This window comes from Notolepis coatsorum, assembly GCF_963971535.1.
Source record: "Notolepis coatsorum genome assembly, chromosome: 7".
Taxonomy (NCBI): Eukaryota; Metazoa; Chordata; class Actinopteri; order Aulopiformes; family Paralepididae; genus Notolepis; species Notolepis coatsorum.
In genome coordinates this window covers 141,863,894-141,884,403 of record NC_140171.1, presented here as the reverse complement: position 1 = coordinate 141,884,403, position 20,510 = coordinate 141,863,894, and the positions used below count along the sequence as shown (strand labels likewise).

Genomic DNA, 20,510 nt, shown 5'->3' with positions numbered 1-20,510 from the left:
TATATCTATATCTGTATGTCGTGTAAAAAAAGAATTTAATAAAAAGAAAAATTTAAACGCAGTACTTTCAAGTACATTCCAGAACAGTTGACCATTAAAAAAATAACTCTTGATTGATCTCAATTTCTCCTATTTTAATTTTTTTTATGAACAAACCAGACTAAGAAAAAAAGTTATTTGCTATTTATTATACTTTATACTTATAGCCACTAGCGGACTGACCATCGGGAGTTTTCCCGTTGGCCTGGCAGACTGGCATGGCCTGGCTGCCCTGGCAGACTGGCAAATGCTTTTTTTAATTTTTAAATTTGTTTGTTTGTGCCCGCAGTCAGGCCACTGAACTCCGAAGAAGGCCAGGTCGGTATACATGTTTCTATTTGCGCATATATAAATTCAGGCAAGCAGGCAGAAACGAATGAGTTAACTTGTTATTCACAAGCCAACGCGATGCAGTGCGCAACGCGCATGCTCAGTCGGCAATCTCAAACAAGCCTATTAATTTAAATCATGATGAGATCAACTGCCGAAACCCGGGAGATATGAATGTTTTGGATAGCTCTAGAATGGGTGAAGACAAACGTCGGACTAAAATTTAAAGAATGAGACGAAAGCGGGGCGCAATCAGAAGTGTTATTATTACGCAACTTTTGAATCGGATGGACATTGAAATTGACGTGGAAACTCCGGATGTTGATCACTTGATCACTTTATTGGATGTACTGGGAGTTAAAGAAGACAGTTTGTTGGAACCTGACGGTGAAATAGAACTCTGATGGATGATTTGGATGCTGAGATTGAAGCCACTGAGATGTATAAGGAGCGTGTCATTATGTTGAACGTTAGGTTATGGCTATAACCAAGTTCTGTTAGTTAGGGGTGACGCTTGGCATCACTACTGCACTATCTCGCATATGTGCACGCGCACTGAATAAAGACCACAAATGTACCTTTAATCCCAATATTCGTCTGACCACACCCCTCATCAGCTTACCTTCATAAGCAGGTGTGTGGTCACCTGCTCTCCTCCTTCCCAAGCTTTCACCACAAGGTGAGGTCAAGGGCTGCAGCGGCCGTCTGATGCCAAGCGTCACCCCTAACTAACAGAACTTGGTTATAGCCATAACCTAACGTTCTGTTCCGTTAGGGGCTCTGTTGGCATCACTACTGCACAAGGGGAGGCCAAGCGGAGCCGCTGGCTGACAAATACACCCCGCTGACAGCCCCCCACAACCATCAGAACAGGGAGGGCCGAGCCCCCCCGACCCCCCCTAATGGAGGGCATCCCCCCTATTAGGGGCTTCACGGGAGGGCGACGGACCCGACCGTGCGAAGAGGCACTCAAGCAACTCAACGCACAGGGTGAGCAGACCGTGGCTTGACCCCACGACTACACACACGCACAACCCGCATGCCACCCGGGAACGAACGGAGGAACAACCTCGTTACTGCCCCCAGAATCACGGGGTCAAGGGCAAACCCAACCCCGTGGCAAGGCCGTAGCAGCGGAGCGCGAAGGAAGACCCAGACCCACCAAAAGGACTGGACTCCCTGGAATGGGGGCCCGGAGAAGTCCATGATGCCAGCATCAAGACCCCACCAGGTGGGCACGTAGTGCCCCGCCCCCCACATCGCCAGCGTATTCGGACAAAGGCCCCTCAGTTACTGCACCTGGTATTCCCAGGCGGAATCCCATCCAAGTACTAACCAGGCCAGAACCTGCTTAGCTTCCGAGATCGGACGAGATCGGGCGTGTTCAGGTTGGTATGGCCGTAAGCCGAGCGGGCCCTGTCCCCCCAATAGTACACTGCCTGGCACACTGACCCTGCAGAACAGGCAGTCAGCATGGCCGTAAGCACACAAAAAAGGTTAACCAACGGAAGCAGGCAGCGCACCGGGGAAAAACCAGGCAACAGGCTGTTAACCCTAGCCTGGAGACTGCGGACGAGACAGGCGCCAGAGGGGACAGCTGAACACAGCCGCCCCGGCGGAAGGGGCATATGCTGGCGTTGTTGCATGACCAAGCCTCCATTTAAAAACCCCCACCCAGAGGGGTTGAGGCAGAGAAGGCTGACACGATTGGCAGACGTCATGAACGTGCAGGGGCACCCTCAACCGGTGAACCCGAGAGTTGACACTGCTCCAACACACCAGGGAATCAACCACCTTGGCGTTACCCAATGCGGTGGTTGTTCCTATAACCCCTCAAGAAAAAACTCCAAAACACACCTGCGGGTATACACCGGCTATACCGCAGTACAAGTGTCTCAGTTTTCAAAAAAGGGTTAACCCAGGCCTACGGGTCGACGAACATTACCTCGGACCGGGCCTGGCTATACGGGAAGCACAGGGTCACCAGAGGAGGTCAAAGACCACCCCAACAGGCCCCTCTTCGCCATGCGTGAGAGAGGAGCGAAAAAGAATGGAGAACCAGCCCCTAAGCACACCGTACTTGGTATTCCCAGGCGGTCCCCCAACCAAGTACTAACCAGGACCAACCTGTGTAGCGGCCGAGATCCGACGAGGTCGAGCGTGTACAGAATGGCATGGCCGTAAGCCATTACGACAGTGCTGAGTAAAAACGTACCCAACCAGGATCTCCATAGCGCTTAACCCTGTGACACCCGGACCGACCTGGCATTTTTCCCCCTGAAAAAAACCCAAGTCCCTCAGGGTACCAGAACAGCAGATCTGCATCCCCGGCGGACAACGGGTTCAACTGATCCGGACCAGCGTGACCAGAACCAGTCCCGTGCCCTAACCACGCCGACATGCCTACTCCAGGAGAAAGGGCAGATATGCGTGTCGATCTTTAACATGAAAAGAAGGCGCCACCCAGACGTTCGGGCGAACCGCGCCTGGTGGCCCACCCCAAGGGCGTGAGACCCCTCTACATATGTTCAGATCCATTCCGTCATCATCCCCCAGACATGAACGAGAATCCGTCGAAAACCATCCCAGGTCGTGGGATTTGGTCGTCGGAAGAGGAAAAACCCCCATCTCAGTTGCTTCATAAAAACGCCGTTTTAACCCCAAGCAACCAAGGCGCGCCAGTTAGTCGCCTGTTTACAGCGAGCTAGCACTATACGTGCGGCGGGACACACCCCCATCAATGAACAGGCTATTTAGACCTGTCATTGAATCCCCAAGGCGCCCAGGGGAACGACAAGAGGGGTGTGACACTTCCTAACTCCAACACTTTTTGAATAGAAAAGAAGGAAGCATCAACAGTATGTATCCCAGTCTACACAGCCAGGGGTAAAAAAAATTCACATTTTTACATCCCACCACCCTCCCATAGGAAGGAGACGGGGATCCCCAGAGAGACTTCCCACGCGAGCTGTACAGATTGAAAAGAATATATTGCACCTTGAGCCATGTAAAAAATTGGTTTTAGGGCTCTCCGGGGAAGAGGCACTGAACCCATACACACTCAACAATCGAATTGAATCGAATACATATACAATAGAACAGGACACCTTCTAGAGGGTCCACTCACTTTGACAATCTGAGGAGGAAGGCTCTGTACTCTGATGGAGGCTCCCTCACATGGAAGAAGGAGTCCGAACTCACAGAAGGCCCGAATCGGCGCTTGGTGAGGAGGAGCCCTGACCACCCCCCTGAAACAGATCCATCACATGGACCTGAACAGCACACGGAAGTCCTACCAACAGAGACGCGCACGGTGACGTACTCTATGGTGGGGGAATTCCTGCGGTGCACACGCCCAATATACCAGGCCGTGGGACCAGGAAACTCCCCCCCCCCCCCCCCCCCCGTAACGTGCCGAACCGCCACGTGACGGGAACCTTGAAGGACAGGGGGTGTACCCCTGACCGACAGAAACAAGGGGAAGAGGAAAGGTTACCAGTTCACCCCTTTACGACCCCACACCCATGATACGATGTAATGACAAAAAGAGAATATGACACAGTCATAGTCAGCTCTATGCAGCGTCTGACAGCTCCACACAGCGCATGAGCTAACCTGCTATCTGATTTTTACTAAGGAAAAAACACAGAAATAGAGAGGGCTCTCTAAGAGCCCCGGTCCAACATACCCATGTGCTTCTGTGGCCAGTCCAACCCAGTTGTAGGTCACATGACACACACAACCCATCATCACCTACAAAAAATGGCAAAAACACTCAACAGAGGAACGCCGTTTTTCACAATGAGAGAATACATAATTCTCGATTAGTATCGGCCACAGGCCTTGCTAAGCACACACGACAGCGACCAAACCATCTTTTCTTTTAGGAAAATAAAGTTTCTCCAGCAGTTTTAGCACAACCTCAGCAATCAAGCTAAGGGTTACATCGCATCCCTACCACACAAAAGACACAATTAGTGCACAACATGTCTGATAGGAGGATGAAAAAGTCCCCAGGGAACCGGGGGGAAACACAATCCTCTTATTTTACCCTCAATACGGCCAGTTAAAACAGGAAAACCTGTTAATATGTGAACACACTGTTCATTGTCATCACAGGCTGAGAAAAGAACATTCTTTTACTCACTTGTCACCAAGCATAGCTTCATAGGTTAGTTACCTTAGTTGTGAGTACACGGTACATATAAACACCATTATGTTTCTCACACAACAACCAGATCATTACATCCCGATTTGCACGGAGAAGCTAACTGCCAGTGACAAAAACAGCTCACACATAACCCGCGTCGTATCCTAAATGCATTGCAGCAACACACGTTTTGGGAAAAACATCGTTATTCACAATACATTTAGAAAAGTAAAACCAGAAGACGTGTTATAAGGTCTGGTCAAACCTGGTCCTACCCGGAACGTAGATCAGCGAAGTGCAGTCACAGACACCGTAGGAACACAGCCGCTCCTGTGTTGTTCGAACTGGGCAGCGTCGCCGCTCCAACCCGCACTACAGTCCTCTTTGTTGATGCAACCTTGCCGTCCTGGCTCAGGGCAGGGTCGACGAAACATCCCCTGTCAAGGATGACGTCGTAGTCAAGAGTGTAAAACATGTTAAAATCAAAGCACGTTCAACAGAATAGCATCAAGCTAACGGCCGCTCCAACCGTTCGGGCGCTACTGCCCCTGCTCGCGAGACGCCGAGCTAACGGCGCACGCGACCAGAAGCGAGCTCACGGCGGCGCGCAAGAAGCTAAAGCTACCCCGCGCCAGGCCATGGCCTATAGCAGCAAGCTAACGTTACCTAGTGATCACGACATGCTAGCACCGCAGCTAACAGCTGACTGGCTAACAGTAGGCCCAACCTAAGCAGGCCATGCAGCGATCCCAGCAGGCTAACGCAGCAGTTAACAGCTGACTGGCTAACCGTAAGCTAAGCAGCTATCACCTGAACATGTATACAATGACATAACACTCACCCAGACAGGCCGCCGTTCTGAACCTCTCCTCACTTTTTAAGAGAAAAGAGAAACAAGATGTCAACACTGCTTTACAACGGTGATTTTACCAACACCCGACGGAATCAGCACAATACCAAACTGGCCTGTGTAGCTGACTTGAACATGGATCTGCCGCTATCGCACATCCATGCACATATCCCCTCGTGAAGGAATACTCTCATTTGGATATGAAAGATGGGGCCTTAACACGGTGACAGAGAGATGTCCACTCGTCCAGAACACACAGGGATCACCAGTGTTAATGGTCGCGGCCCACTAGTTAAAACTATAATGGTCTTCAGACCAAGGCCTTCTGTCGCCTAGGTGGCTGAACAAAGGACCCTAGCCTGGGGCCGGTTTCCATAAACATTGTCAAGTAGCCCCCATAGCACTAACAGACAAGTGGAGCCTGCCAGCAAAACACTACTCACCCAACCTGGAACGCACCGCTTCTCACAACAGCGGCATGTCCGACAGTTCAGCTGTGGCCTGACAGGTTTCACCCCAACAAACACAGCAAGGAACTGCAGTTGAGAAGCATGCAGCGGCGTGCTCCCAATACGAAAACCGGTGGAGGGTTTTTAGAATGATCATCATCTTCCAGACACTCCAGTACGAAGACAATATCGCCGTATTTTCTCGAAAATAGTGAGAGAGAAAATAAAGATATGATGTCAACGTATCCTTGTTTCCCAAAGCTGCTCCTAATCCTTTCTTCCATCATGGTGTCAAGTGTGGGGATCTACCGAGGCACTTCTTCCTTGTGGTGAAAGCGAGAAGGAGGAGAGCAGGTGACCACACACCTGCTTATGAAGGTAAGCTGATGAGGGGTGTGGTCAGACGAATATTGGGATTAAAGGTACATTTGTGGTCTTTATTCAGTGCGCGTGCACATATGCGAGATAGTGCAGTAGTGATGCCAAGCAGAGCCCCTAACGGAACAGAACTGACGGCAGCAGCGTGAGGGTAAGTGATACTATAATGAATCGACTAGTGAGCGCCAGTGAAGTCATCATCATTAGGTGGCTTCTTCGTTCCGAAGGTTGCCTATCACTCTCCAACCCATTCTGTCCCCACTTCTTCTCTCCAACTCCGTGACTCCGCCTCTCACTCCACTCCAATCACAGACATCGTCTACCCAGCCTCTTCTTGGTCTTCCACTTCCTCTCTTTCCATCCACCTTCCCCATCACCACCTTCTTGAACATCTCCCCGCTGGATCCTCTCAGAACATGCCCGCACAACTCCATCTTTCTCTTTTTCAACCTCTCCAGCAGCTGTCCCCCTTGCATATCCGCTCTTCTCAGTACCTCCTCATTCTTGATCTTATCCTTCCATGTTATCTTCAGCATCTTCCTCAGTGTCCACATTTCAAAAGTCTATCATCCTCTTTGCCTCTTCATTCAGCGTCCATGCTTCTGCTCCGTATGAAAAGACTGACATAACATACGTTTCCAAAATCCTGGTCTTCGTTTTTCAACTTATGTTTCTTCTCAATAATTCTTTATGGTTCCAGAATGCGCCCTTTGCAATTCCGGTTCTTCTCTTAATGTCCATGTTAGCTCTTCCACCTTCACTGATCCAGCTTCCAAGGTACATGTACTCCTTCACTTGTTCAAGTTTTTCTCCATCCACCTGTATTTTACAAACAGTTCCTGGTGTTTTTTCAATGATCATTACTTTAGTTTTCTTTGTGTTTAGTGACATTCCTTAGTTTTTGCATTCGACATTCAGCTTATTCATCATGTCCTGTAGATCTTCTTGACAGTTACAGACTATAGCAGTGTCATCCGCGTATCTTATATTGGTGATGTTCTCTTCGCCAAGTTTTACTCCTTTCCCTCCTCTCAGACCTTTTTTCATCAGTGATTCACTGTACATATTAAAGAGTACAGGGGACAAGATGCATCCTTGTCTTACACCCTTCTCCACTGGGAAGTATCTTGATTTCTCCTTTCCTATTCTAACATTAGCCTTCTGCCTCCAGTATAAGTTGGCAATTATTCTTCGGTCAGAAACTGGTATTTTGAATTCTTCCATTGTAGTAGAGAAATGTAATGTAACTGCACCGGTAAACTTCTATAAAGGACACTTTCGTATTATAACCCGACATTTGGGATGGGAGTATGGGTATGGGCCTGGCCTGCCTGAGTCAAATTCCCGCGACTGCTTATAGCACATGCATGAGTCTGGTCTCCTTTGAAATGTAACATTCTTAGTACACAATAAAGAAAAATCATCATGCGATTAAATGCATCAATCTTTTTTACTTAAAATTTTTTCTGTAATTAATTAATTAATCTGAATTAATGCGATAAAGTCCCAGCCCTAAATAATACACAAGACATCACAGGCCAATACTGCAACAATAATAATGACAATAACGACAAGACAATAAAATAAAATAAAATTAATCAATAAAGCAGTATAAATAATATAAAATGAAGAACAGTGAAATATCCCAAATCCCCATCCACCCCCGTCCCGACCTCCACGGTCCCCACCCCATGAGGACCCCGAGTCCAGCGCCCCAGTGAGTCAGAGCATCATGCCTCTTTAACTCATTGGCTGCCACGCTGTTTCCGGGATATGGCTATGCGCTGCCACTAGGGGTATAACGGTACGTGTATTCATCCCGCAAATTTACGGTATGGCCGTCACGGTGCGGTACGTGCAGCCATACGAAGAATACGTCTTAGGCACGATGACAAGCGGACAGAATTAGCAACGCGCACTGACACTCTGCACTCGGCTCTCCCCTCCTCCTCTCCTGTTTACTACAGCCTATTTGTCCCGAAAACAAAACCATGATGAACTAATTAAATGTTTAACACAGCAGGGTCATTACAATTTTGCAGTTTTCTTGTTCGCCCAATAATGGTAACCAAAAGACACACACGCGCGCATGCGAACACACGTCAACTTTTTCCAGCGGACTGCGGACTCTCACAGCTGATTGGAGAAAAAAATAAAACACAACATACCACCAGATCATCTGAGCTCCTCTCCAGTTTCTGCTACTGTGTTTAAATCCAAAATATTGATAATCCTCTGCCATTGTTGTGTAACATGTCATCTGTTCTCTAGTCTTCTTCAGTCTCGGCTTCAAGTGAAGTTAAATCCTCTCTACAAGTGAAACTGAAACTAAGTTGTTGTTGTTAAAGGGGCAGTAGGCAATTAATTTACTCTATGGATGCCTGAACACAGAATGACACCAGTATCACTGACTACTACGGCAAGCCTATAGAATATTATTATATTTAATAATAATAATAATAATAATAATAATAAATATTTTTTTCCTGTTGTACCGAACTCGTACCGAACCGTGACACCAATACCGAGGTACGTACGGTTTTAGAGCGATCTAGGGTAATTCCTGGGAGGTTAGTAATAGCCTGCGATGTGTATTATACTAAATCCATTGGCATTTCGTCCCTACACACGCTACAATAAAAAATGTAAATGCATGTAATCTGTATTATGTTCCATCATGAATGCATGAAAGGGGGGGGGGTCGTTTCTGATTAATTGATTGTCAATAACGGCATTCGTTAGTACAACAACATACGCTGATCAGGGCGGTGGCTATGAAAACAAGGCACAATCAAGCTGAAATTGACGTTAAATTGCTCTTGTGGCCGGTGGGATTCCAAAAAGAATATTCCAATTATTTGATTGCCATCTGGTAGATCGTATGTCCATTTGGCCCATGACATAACCCACCACAGCATAATGAATCGGGGGTCCCGAAAACGATTCAATGCGATCGGGTGAAGCCGTGCAGGTTAGTAGAAAAGAGCGCCCGGAGTGTTTAGCGTTTCAAATGGATGGTGCTCGATACCGCCGCCTGGTAGGATGCGGCCGGTATTGCACTTTAGCGATCTCAGACGCAGCCCCATGATAACACCAGGCTCCCTGGATGGATAATGAATGGAAATATCGAATAAAAGAAATAACAAACAAATAACCAGTATACTCGTTGTTGGCGTTCAACGATTGGTGGCCAATAACGAGTTTAATCATTGTACGCAGTGAATGAGTTAATACTCCGACCCCCCCGAGACCCCGAACCAGGGGCCCCCACCAGCCAGAGACCGCAAACCACCAAACTCGTAAGGGCCCAAAACATCCCATCCCATATAAAGATAAAATAGAAAATAAAAATAATAAAAACAGAATATAAAAATAAAATGATATTGCCACAGACATTACAAAATACATTCCATCCCCCACTCCCACCCCAGGACCCCTCATGACCAACACCCCGACCACGCTTCGCAGCTAAATCATGGCTTTTACTTTCTCTGCTGCTGAGGCCCACAACTCAATGTTGGATTCCCTAACTCAGGGGTCTCAAACTCAAATTACTTGGGGGCCGCTGGAGGTAGAGTCTGGGTGAGGCTGGGCCGCATCAAATATTCCACAAAAAAGGGGTTTCAAGTATTCCAAAAAAAAGTACAACTGATCCAATCTTCTCAATCTTTAGCAATAACATTTCAGAACATGAACAGTTCTTCAGAACATGAACGGTTTTTCAGAACATAGGCTTCTCAGTGGTGTCAGTGGACTCATCCACAGCTATGGAAATGTACTGTGCATTTTCTTATTCTATCACAAAGCTGTTTAATCAAATCACCAGCCAGTATTTCAGTTATTCTGGTTGCTGTGCGATCTGAGGGGGATTTGCTTTTGTTTGCAAACATGGTCTCCATCACTTCAGTCATACATTAATTTATTATGTATGCATCAGAGAATGGCTTCTTGTGTTTAGCCAAAACCCATGCCACTGAGTGAGGACTTGGTTGCTTTTTCTCGTTGTGACATAGATTTAACAATAATTCTGCTTGCAGCTTGATATGATGATTTCATTCCATTTATTTTTGTGGTTCTTAGCACTGAATTTTGAGGAAAGGTTGCATCAAAATAACTGTTTTGTTTCAAATTGCCACTCTTCACAAGAGCTACCGTTTCTTGGCATATTAGGCACATTGGTTTGGTGCTGGGAGGATGCACGCATATTTTTCAGTCCATTCACCTTTGAATTGCAGCGATTTTCACTGTCGACTTTTCTTTTACTGGCCATCTTTGAACATGCCACATTTTTCTACTAGCTGCCTGCTGGCGAAACTAGGCTACTAGCTACATTTGTCTCACGGAGATAAAACTGGGAACGAGGTTACTAGCTACAGTACCTGCAGATTAGACTACCTGTAGATGCGCTGTCAAGACGACACGCATTCCGTGAAGACCCGCCCTACTCTGCCTCTGATTCGCAGACTTTGGGTGGGGGGGGGGAAACACTGACGGGACGCTGAATGTGATTGGACCAGAGTAGACAGACACAGACAGTGGAGCAGTGCTTGCAGAGGAGATAGCGGAGAATTTTGAGGATGCCTGCCATACGCACTGGGTGACAGGATATATTTTCCTTCCACTTTACTTGGTATCACTCCGGAATCACGTTTCAACCAAGTCACTAACGTAACGTTGCTGTCATGAGCCTGCGCTATGGTAGCATACAAGTGATCAAATAAATAAAACTTCCAACTCGCGCAACGACTCGGCAAAAAGTTGCGCACGGGCCGCACTAACACTAAACTTTGATGTCCAGTAGGGGGCCGCAAAATATCATCCAGCGGGCCGCAATTGGCCCGGGGGCCACGAGTTTGAGACCCCTGCCCAAACTCCAATCACCCGAGCAGTGGAGATCTCCATATAAATTACATCCAAGAGTGTCAAAGCCCAATTGATCGTTGTAAGTTTTTTGGGTTGTTTCCACCTCATGGCCTGTTTTTCTATTTTTGTATATTCAGTGTATATATCACCCTCGATGATCTATCGAGATTAAATAAAGATTGAATGAATGAATGAATGAATGAATGAATGAAATTCTCCCACTTCACTGTCTGTATTGTATCTTTTTCAGGTGGCCGACCGCAGTGCTGCTGAGTGGAGGAGGGTTCACGGCACACACACGCACACGCACACGCACACGCACACGCACACGCACACGCACACGCACACACACACACTAAGGCTGTCCTCGAAGGCTGTTTTTGGGATTCGAACTTCGTCAGGGTTTTTAATAATAATAATAAAAAAATCAAATTATTATTTTTAATGGTTTTTACATTTTTTTTTTATATAAATATCCTCAAACTAAATCCTCAATTTGAATAAAGCGATTAATCTGATTAAATGATTATTTTTTTATTTTATTACATCAACTTTCCAGCCCCAGACCCAGCCCAGGGAGAAGCCCTAGCCCACAGGTCGGCAATAGGCGGCCCGTGGGCCGAAATTGGCCCGCCAGCAATAATATCTGGGCCCTATTCCCCGTACCTGGTTCAACTAAGTCGATCAAGAGTCCCATTATCCAGATTCAATTAACCCGATGTTTGAAGCCGGGATTTTCCTGTTCCTCGAAGGTGGATTCAGTCTCGTTAACTCGAACCAGACTTGAGACCCAGGATAAGTGCGCGCGGCCGCTTCAGTTGAAAAGCCAGCACGTATCGATAGCAGAAATCCTGATTTTCTAACGGCATTGATTGATTAATTGATTTAAAACTTTATTAACAGATTGCAGTACGGCTCAATAGCCTCGCCGACAAGTTAAATGCATAATCTATAGGCTAATTTTAAGTCCCTCATTACCCCAATCAATCAGATTATATTTCTTTAAACTTGCCTGCTGGCAGTAGGTTTATGGATTGAATAATCAAATGAGATCTTGCTAGCGAAAATAATTAGTTCAACTGTTATACATAATAAGGATACGGCTCTCTTACCCATTGATTGATGTATGGTGGATGTTTTACTTATCTGCACTGTGGTGTGACGGTTTGTGGTTTTGACTTTCACGCAGACGGCCCGGGTTCGAATCCCACTTCTTCTAGTCTTTTTCTTCTTTTTGCAATGTAGGAATAATTCAATTTGGTGCATGTTGAGAGCTATATAAAGAATGACATCCTCAATGCATGTAGATTTATAATATTTTAACTTAAAACTAGGCTACTTTTGCGTATAATCATTAATATTATATTCCAACAAAATTATATATATTGGATTTCGAACTCGGGCCGTCGGGTTGACAGGTTTGAGCACTAGCCGTTGGACCACTGTGCTAGACGGGATATATTGATTGTGTATCCATCAATGGACAAAGACCCGTGTTTCGAATATTTTTCTTTTGAATGAAGTTTTATCTCTTTATTCTCAAATGCATTAATGTGACGTCAACGGCTCATTCAATTTCGCAAATCTACAGCGGAGAATATATGAAACTAATCAGAGCCAAACGGCCGATAAGTTTCATTCATTAAAAATATCCCCGCAGGATTCACATTTGCAATGCGCCTGCAGCGTGTATCGCACTCCGAGCGCCGTATATGACGTGCATTATTTTATTTAGGACAAAGTAAATCTATAGGCTGAATATGATTTATTATCAGCATTTAGTTCTATTATTATACATTTCAAAAGCCCCCTCTAGGAAAACGAAGCACAGAAACATAATTCAGAATGGTATAAATGGGATCTCTAGACTGTGAGAATAATTTCAGGAAGCGAGCTGTCATTTATTTGCGGGGGCGTGGCCATGGTTCATCCGGCTAACTGAAGTTAACCCTGCTCTCGACCAGGCTCAAACTTTTTGATCTGTTGTCATGGTGATTTAGACAATCGAGCGTCGGGGAACAGAAAGGTCCGGCTTAAGTCAGGCTATCCTGGAAATTATCCGGCTAACTCAGTTAGCCAGGTACGGGGAACGGGGCCCTGGCCCCTCAGAATATAAAAAAAATAATAAAAAAAAATAAAGTATTTAAATTTTTTTAATTATATATCAGACCAACTAGGCTAGGCTATATGTTAGCTATAATGTCCAAATAGAGAAACTACCACCACCTAAAGAATGCTTATTATACTTAGTTTTATCCATGTTGAGAGTGAATAACAGGTAGGCAGTGAGGCGCTTGCTCAACATGAAAAAAGTCGGTGGACAGCGCCTGCTGCTGAAATAACAAAAAAGCAGTGTGGTGTGAAATTAAAACACCAGTTCAGTAAGTCATTCAAACTTTATCTTTACTAATATATATATGACTGTGACGGCACCACACATGTGAACAGTAACAATGCAATTAAACTGAAGTCAAATCAGAGCAAAAAAAGCTGAATCTGCTTCAAGAAGATGCGCTACATTAGGTATATAAGGAATTACAACGAGACATTTATTAACTAAATAAAAAATACAATTAGGCTTTTAACCCTCTAAAGCCGGGCGCAACACTAATGTTTTGTAAAACATTAAATATCTTTGGATTTGTTTGTGATAAAGACTTGCTTTATTGTATCGGAATCGATTGTCATCTAAAAATGTTGTGCATCTCTCAGAGAATGTGCGGATGTAAAGCATAGAATCTTGAAATATCTAGATTGGTTGTTTTCCCTGGACTGCATCTAATATGCTGTATCTATCCATTTATCACATATCTATGTCTGTCACTATAGCCAATGGAAATGCTAGAAATGGTCACGTGGACTGGGAGAACCAATGGAAAATTCCTATTGTTTCTCAATAGTCCAGTGCGCTCCACAGAAAGGGCCGTCAGATAGACGCATTGGTTGCACGTAATGTAAGATAGGCCGATAAGAGAGAGGCGCTTGTCTCTGGTTTTATAATAAAATGGCAAACAGACAAAGGTATAATGTTCAGTGCAAATGTGTATGTCGTTTACAGTTTATTATGCCACCTATGCAGCTTGTTTATTTTGTCCATTCTCTGCCTCTGCCACAAATGTATGTCTTAGTTATAAGGTGGTCTGTCACAGAGTTAAAATGTTTTCACTATCAATATATTAAATTAGCCATTGTTTTTGTTTCCGGCCCCCCATCCGGCCAAACTTAATTGCCTACCCCTTAGTCCAACTAAATCAATTAAATCAACTTTCTTTAAACAATATAACTCAGTTTCTTTTAATACCATAATATTAGTGTAGCCTAATCTTTATCTGCAACTGTGGAGAAAAACCAGAATGAACAAATAAATAAATAAAAAATTATAAAAAATAAAAAATTAGAATATTGATTTAGAATTCGACTGCCAACGTAACGAACGAAGGTTCGAATGTTTGGGCTCAGCCCTAACACACACACACACACCTCTCTCTTCTTGTTGGGTGTACCTGATAGGGGTTTACGTAACACCCAGATGTCCTCGTTGGCGCCGCTCTGTGAGCCCAGGGTGGGGGAGCCTTGGGGACTAGGCTCTGAGGTACGGGTACCTGTATGTCACACACACGCACACACACGCACGCACGCACGCACGCACGCACGCACGCACGCACGCACGCACGCACGCACGCACGCACGCACGCACGCACACACACACACACACACACACACACACACACACACACACACACACACACACACACACACACACACACACACACACACACACACACACACACACACACACACACACACACACACACACACACACACACACGCACACACACACACACAAAATTGGCATGCTGTCTTGTATATGACTTAATTTACAGAGCTGTTTTAGCCACTACCAAATCGTTCATATTCAACACATACAGTAAAGGGAAAATGTGATTTTTCTTATATAAACATCTGTTACACTGTTTATACTAACACACCAGACAAACACCATTCTAACGCATGCCCACAAACACAGCCCCCCAAGCTGCCTCACAAACACAGCCCCCCAAGCTGGCTGCCTCACAAACACAGCCCCCCAAGCTGCCTCACAAACACAGCCCCCCAAGCTGCCTCACAAACACAGCCCCCCAAGCTGCCTCACAAACACAGCCCCCCAAGCTGCCTCACAAACACAGCCCCCCAAGCTGGCTGCCTCACAAACACAGCCCCCCAAGCTGCCTCACAAACACAGCCCCCCAAGCTGCCACACAAACACAGCCCCCCAAGCTGCCTCACAAACACAGTCCCCCCCTCAAGCACACTGTCAGATATACAGGCATTAATTAACCTCTTAACAGGCGGCGGCACTTTTGCGGCACGCGCGTCGCGGCACTTTGTGAGCGTCTACCGGCTTGGGCTGCATTCTTCGCAGAACATATAATAGACCATTCGAAACATCTATTTGCCACGTTATAACGCCACCTCACTCCACCAATTCCGTGCCTCGGTTCTCGAGTTACATGACGATATGTAAGGCGAGTGTCTTTTTACAGGCCGTGCGTCAAATGACCACGTTGGACAGTATACGCTCGAGAACTGACCAATCACCGCTGATGGCGAGTGTCCACTTCCAACGATACGATATGGGGGGGTGCGAATATAGGAAGTAGGTGAAAGTTGATGCAGGTGGATGGCAGAAAACGCATTTTTATAAAATTTTGACCTGTACTACACAAGACTTCAGGCTATGGAACCGCATGGTTTTCCAGCTCATACCTCTACGCTGGAATAATGGAATCTGGAATCTGGCAACCACTAAAGAAAAATGTGAGTACACAATTTCAAGTTCAACTCAAGTTCAGACCTGTTACTCTATTTCATTAGCACTAAAAGTGATTTTCCTTTTTTGCATTAATAACTTCAGAATGTTATCTTTCAAAAGAGACCAGGCTCATGCATGTGCTATAAGAATAAATTATAAAGCTAAACTTTGCAAAAGAAAGTATGCAGTCCTCAAGTAAAAAAATTGTCACTTTTCTGGGTGCCTGTTAAGAGGTTAATAACATGGCATGATTATGCCACCTCCATGCCCTGTGCTAATAATGTGATAATACTAACGGTGAGATATGATTAGAGCTTTAATGATGCTCATAACGATGCTTAGAGCTTTAATGATGTTGTAATAATGATGCTTAACTCTAATTGAAAGTGATGCTACAGTATGTAGTACCTGTCTGACTCTGCTGCTCCTGAGAAGTGGAGAGAGGAGGAGCGGAGAGAGGAGGAGCGGAGAAAGGAGGAGCGGGGAAAGGAGGAGCGGACAAAGGAGGAGTGGCGAGAGAAGAAGGAGGGGACAGGGGAAGCGGAATGTACCCAAAGGAGGAGAAGAGAGGAGGGGATTGTGCATTGGGGTGAGGAGGAGGAGGAGGGGGAGTTGGCATATTCAGGGGGAGGAGTTGGGAGGCGGGGTATGTGTGTCCGTTGACTGAGGCAATAGGGCAGGGGTTGGGCCTACGGAGCAGGAGGGTGTGGCTCTGCTGAGAGGGGGTGTGGCCTGGACACAAGCCAGGAAGAGGAAGGTGCAAAACAACACAACAACAACAACATCAACAACGTCAGTCAACTTAAAACGAAACAAATCTAAAGCTGTTAATCAACTTAACATCAAACAATATCAGAAAACGTGTCAAAACAATACTAAAGAATTAAACCCAAAATATGAGAAAGGAACACATCCATATATATGCATCACTGCTGTCGGGTGAAAACCTTTTTTTATCTTCATAACGGGTCAACTTTTCAGGAATTAAGAAAAACAAGCAATGCGTTTATGAAGCTCTAAATTGGGGTTTTGAACAGGTTTCAAGGTCCTTTGGGTCACAAGACAGAGAACCATGTAAGCCAGCGGTTCTCAAACTACGAGTCGCGACCCAAAGTGGGGTCGTGGGTAAGTGACAGTGCATTGGCAAGTAAATATATATATTTTTTTTATTAAATCAATTAAAAAAATTAAAACATTTATGTTCTGGCAACATATTTTGGCTAAATATGCCTCGTTTTATAAATGTGTATTGATAACATAGTGCTGTAATAAAATTTACTAATAAATATGCATGATCAAGTTCAACAACGTGTGCTTTTATTTTGATATTCCTTAATTCCACGTTGAAATTACGTGATACATTAAGTGTGGGGTCCCCAAAAAAAATCCTAAATAAAATGGGGTTGTGGTATAAAAAAGTTTGAGAACCCCTGATGTAAACCTTCAATTCAAGTCAAAAACATGAAAATCACCAAAATTGGAGATACACGGTTTTCACCTGCCAGCAGCGATATCCACAGTGGAATATATTTATAGATATATAAATTATATATGCAATTATCACTGAATGGGGAAAACAAAGTGCAAGGAGAACAGAGCTCATGCCGTCAGGAGAAACATGCAGATGTTAATAGAGGAGAGAGAGGAGGGAGGGGGGGGGGGGGGGGGGGGGGCGGGCCAGTGGGGAGCAAGTGTTTCGTCTGTGATTGGCAGGTTGGGAAAACCAATGGGCCGCCTTAGAGGCCAATGAAGCTGAAGCTGACTACAGCTAATGGTCAGCAGCTACAGAGGATGTGTGCTAACTACACACACACACACACACACGCATACACATACTTATACACACACGTACACACACACACACACGCACACACGCATACACATTCTTATACACACACGTATATACACACGTACACACGTACACACACACACACACACACACACACACACACACACACACACACACACACACACACACACACACACACACACACACACACACACACACACACACACACACGCACACACAGTCACCTGCCCTCTTGATGACTTCCACCATGTTAGAGGGGAAGTAACCCACACGATCATTTCCTGTCCGGTTGTCATGGATACAGCCCTTCCATCGGCCATCGGAATGCTGTTCCAAAACCTTTCAACACACATAAATTGGCAAAATTCCAATTTGTATAACAATAACAATATTGTATAATAAGTAGGGCTGTCCGCTTATCGCGTTAATTAGATTAATTAATTACACAGCAAATCATCGCGTTATGAAAATTAACTCAAAATTAATAAAAAATTCTACATCTATGGATCTCAGGGAATGTATTCCCAGTGTCAGAAATACTGTGTCTGTTACTAGGCTTGAGTAAATTGTAATGAACCAAATGAGAATATCAATATCAATATAATTTTTTTATCTTTCACTGTGAATAACACCATGCTAAAATTGACCAGACCTGAAAAATCTAAGCTAATTAATAAATGGAAGATGATTAAACAGAAGGTTTTGTAGCTATACAGTACTGAATTCTGCCATCCGGACACATACAATTTGAAATATGATTATAGAATATAGAATATCAGGCCTAAAATGGTTATGCGATTAAAATGCGATTAATTAGATTAATTAATTACAAATCCTGTAATTAATTAGATTTTTTTTTTAAATGGCCTGACAGCACTAATAATACGTCTAAGCACATTATTTGGGGGGGGGGGGGGGGTCTGAAGCTCTATATACCGTGATAATGTCTCCAGCTTTGATGTTGAGGCTGGTGAGATCGTAGTTGTTGCAGTAATCCTTCAGTGCTCGCACCTGCATCGCTGCTGACGCATCTACAACACAGAGTTACAGCTAATTAAAGCCAGCAAGGAGTATAGAGTACAGCAGAGCAGAACAGAGCAGAACAGAGCAGAACAGAACAGAACAGAACAGAACAGAACAGAACAGAGCAGAACAGAGTAGAACAGAACAGAGCAGAACAGAGTAGAACAGAACAGAGCAGAACAGAGCAGAACAGAGTAGAACAGAACAGAGCAGAACAGAGTAGAGCAGAACAGAGCAGAGCAGAGCAGAACAGAGCAGAACAGAGTAGAACAGAGTAGAACAGAACAGAGTAGAACAAAACAGAGCAGAGCAAAACAGAGCAGAACAGAGTAGAACAGAGTAGAACAGAACAGAGCAGAGCAGAACAGAGCAGAACAGAGTAGAACAGAACAGAGCAGAACAGAGTAGAACAGAACAGAACAGAGCAGAACAGAACAGAACAGAACAGAACAGAACAGAACAGAGCAGAACAGAGCAGAGCAGAACAGAGCAGAACAGAACAGAACAGAACAGAGCAGAGCAGAGCAGAACAGAACAGAGTAGAGCAGAGTAGAACAGAGTAGAACAGAACAGAGCAGAGCAGAACAGAGTAGAGCAGAGTAGAACAGAACAGAGCAGAACAGAGCAGAACAGAACAGAGCAGAACAGAGCAGAACAGAGTACAGCAGAGCAGAACAGAACAGAGCAGAACAGAGTAGAACAGAGTAGAACAGAACAGAGCAGAGCAGAACAGAGCAGAACAGAGTATAACAGAACAGAGCAGAACAGAGTAGAACAGAACAGAGCAGAACAGAGCAGAACAGAGTAGAACAGAGTAGAACAGAACAGAGCAGAGCAGAACAGAGCAGAACAGAGTAGAACAGAGTAGAACAGAACAGAGTAGAACAGAACAGAGCAGAACAGAGTAGAACAGAACAGAGCAGAACAGAGCAGAACAGAATAGAGTAGAGCAGAACAGAGTAGAACAGAACAGAGCAGAACAGAGTAGAACAGAACAGAGCAGAACAGAGCAGAACAGAGCAGAACAGAGCAGAACAGAACAGAGCAGAACAGAGTAGAACAGAACAGAGCAGAACAGAGCAGAACAGAGTAGAACAGAACAGAGCAGAACAGAGTAGAGCAGAACAGAGCAGAACAGAGCAGAACAGAACAGAGTAGAACAGAGTAGAACAGAACAGAGCAGAACAGAACAGAACAGAGTAGAACAGAGTAGAGCAGAACAGAGCAGAACAGAACAGAACAGAGCAGAACAGAACAGAGTAGAACAGAGCAGAACAGAGCAGAGCAGAACAGAACAGAGCAGAACAGAGTAGAGCAGAACAGAGCAGAACAGAACATAGTAGAACAGAGCAGAGTAGAACAGAACAGAGCAGAACAGAGCAGAACAGAACAGAACAGAGTAGAGCAGAACAGAGCAGAGCAGAACAGATCAGAACAGAGTAGAGCAGAGCAGAACAGAACAGAGTAGAGCAGAACAGAACAGAACAGAGCAGAACAGAACAGAGTAGAGCAGAGCAGAGTAGAACAGAACAGAGCAGAACAGAGTAGAACAGAGCAGAACAGAACAGAGTAGAACAGAGCGGAGTAGAACAGAACAGAGCAGAACAGAGCAGAACAGAACAGAGTAGAGCAGAACAGAACAGAACAGAGTAGAGCAGAACAGAGCAGAACAGAGCAGAGCAGAGCAGAACAGAACAGAGCAGAACAGAGTAGAGCAGAACAGAGCAGAACAGAGCAGAACAGAACAGAGCAGAACAGAGCTATTGCTACTGTAACTGTAGTGTAGTGTATATAGTGTTATTACC

General features: G+C 45.1%; 1 protein-coding gene across 1 annotated transcript in view; it reads right to left on the bottom strand.

Annotated features, from left to right (window-relative positions):
* The window catches only part of LOC311231931 (uncharacterized protein), a gene marked incomplete at its 3' end in the record, with an annotated part of 185,622 nt that overhangs the window by 57,750 nt on the left and 107,362 nt on the right, over positions 1–20,510 (bottom strand). Inside the window, exons 9-12 of the mRNA XM_084318565.1 lie at positions 18,619–18,713; positions 17,907–18,021; positions 16,281–16,604; positions 14,563–14,661 (exon numbers count right to left, since the gene is read on the bottom strand). Of these exons, the coding sequence (XP_084174691.1) occupies positions 14,563–14,661; positions 16,281–16,604; positions 17,907–18,021; positions 18,619–18,713 (633 nt within the window). The remainder of the gene's footprint in view (positions 1–14,562; positions 14,662–16,280; positions 16,605–17,906; positions 18,022–18,618; positions 18,714–20,510) is intronic.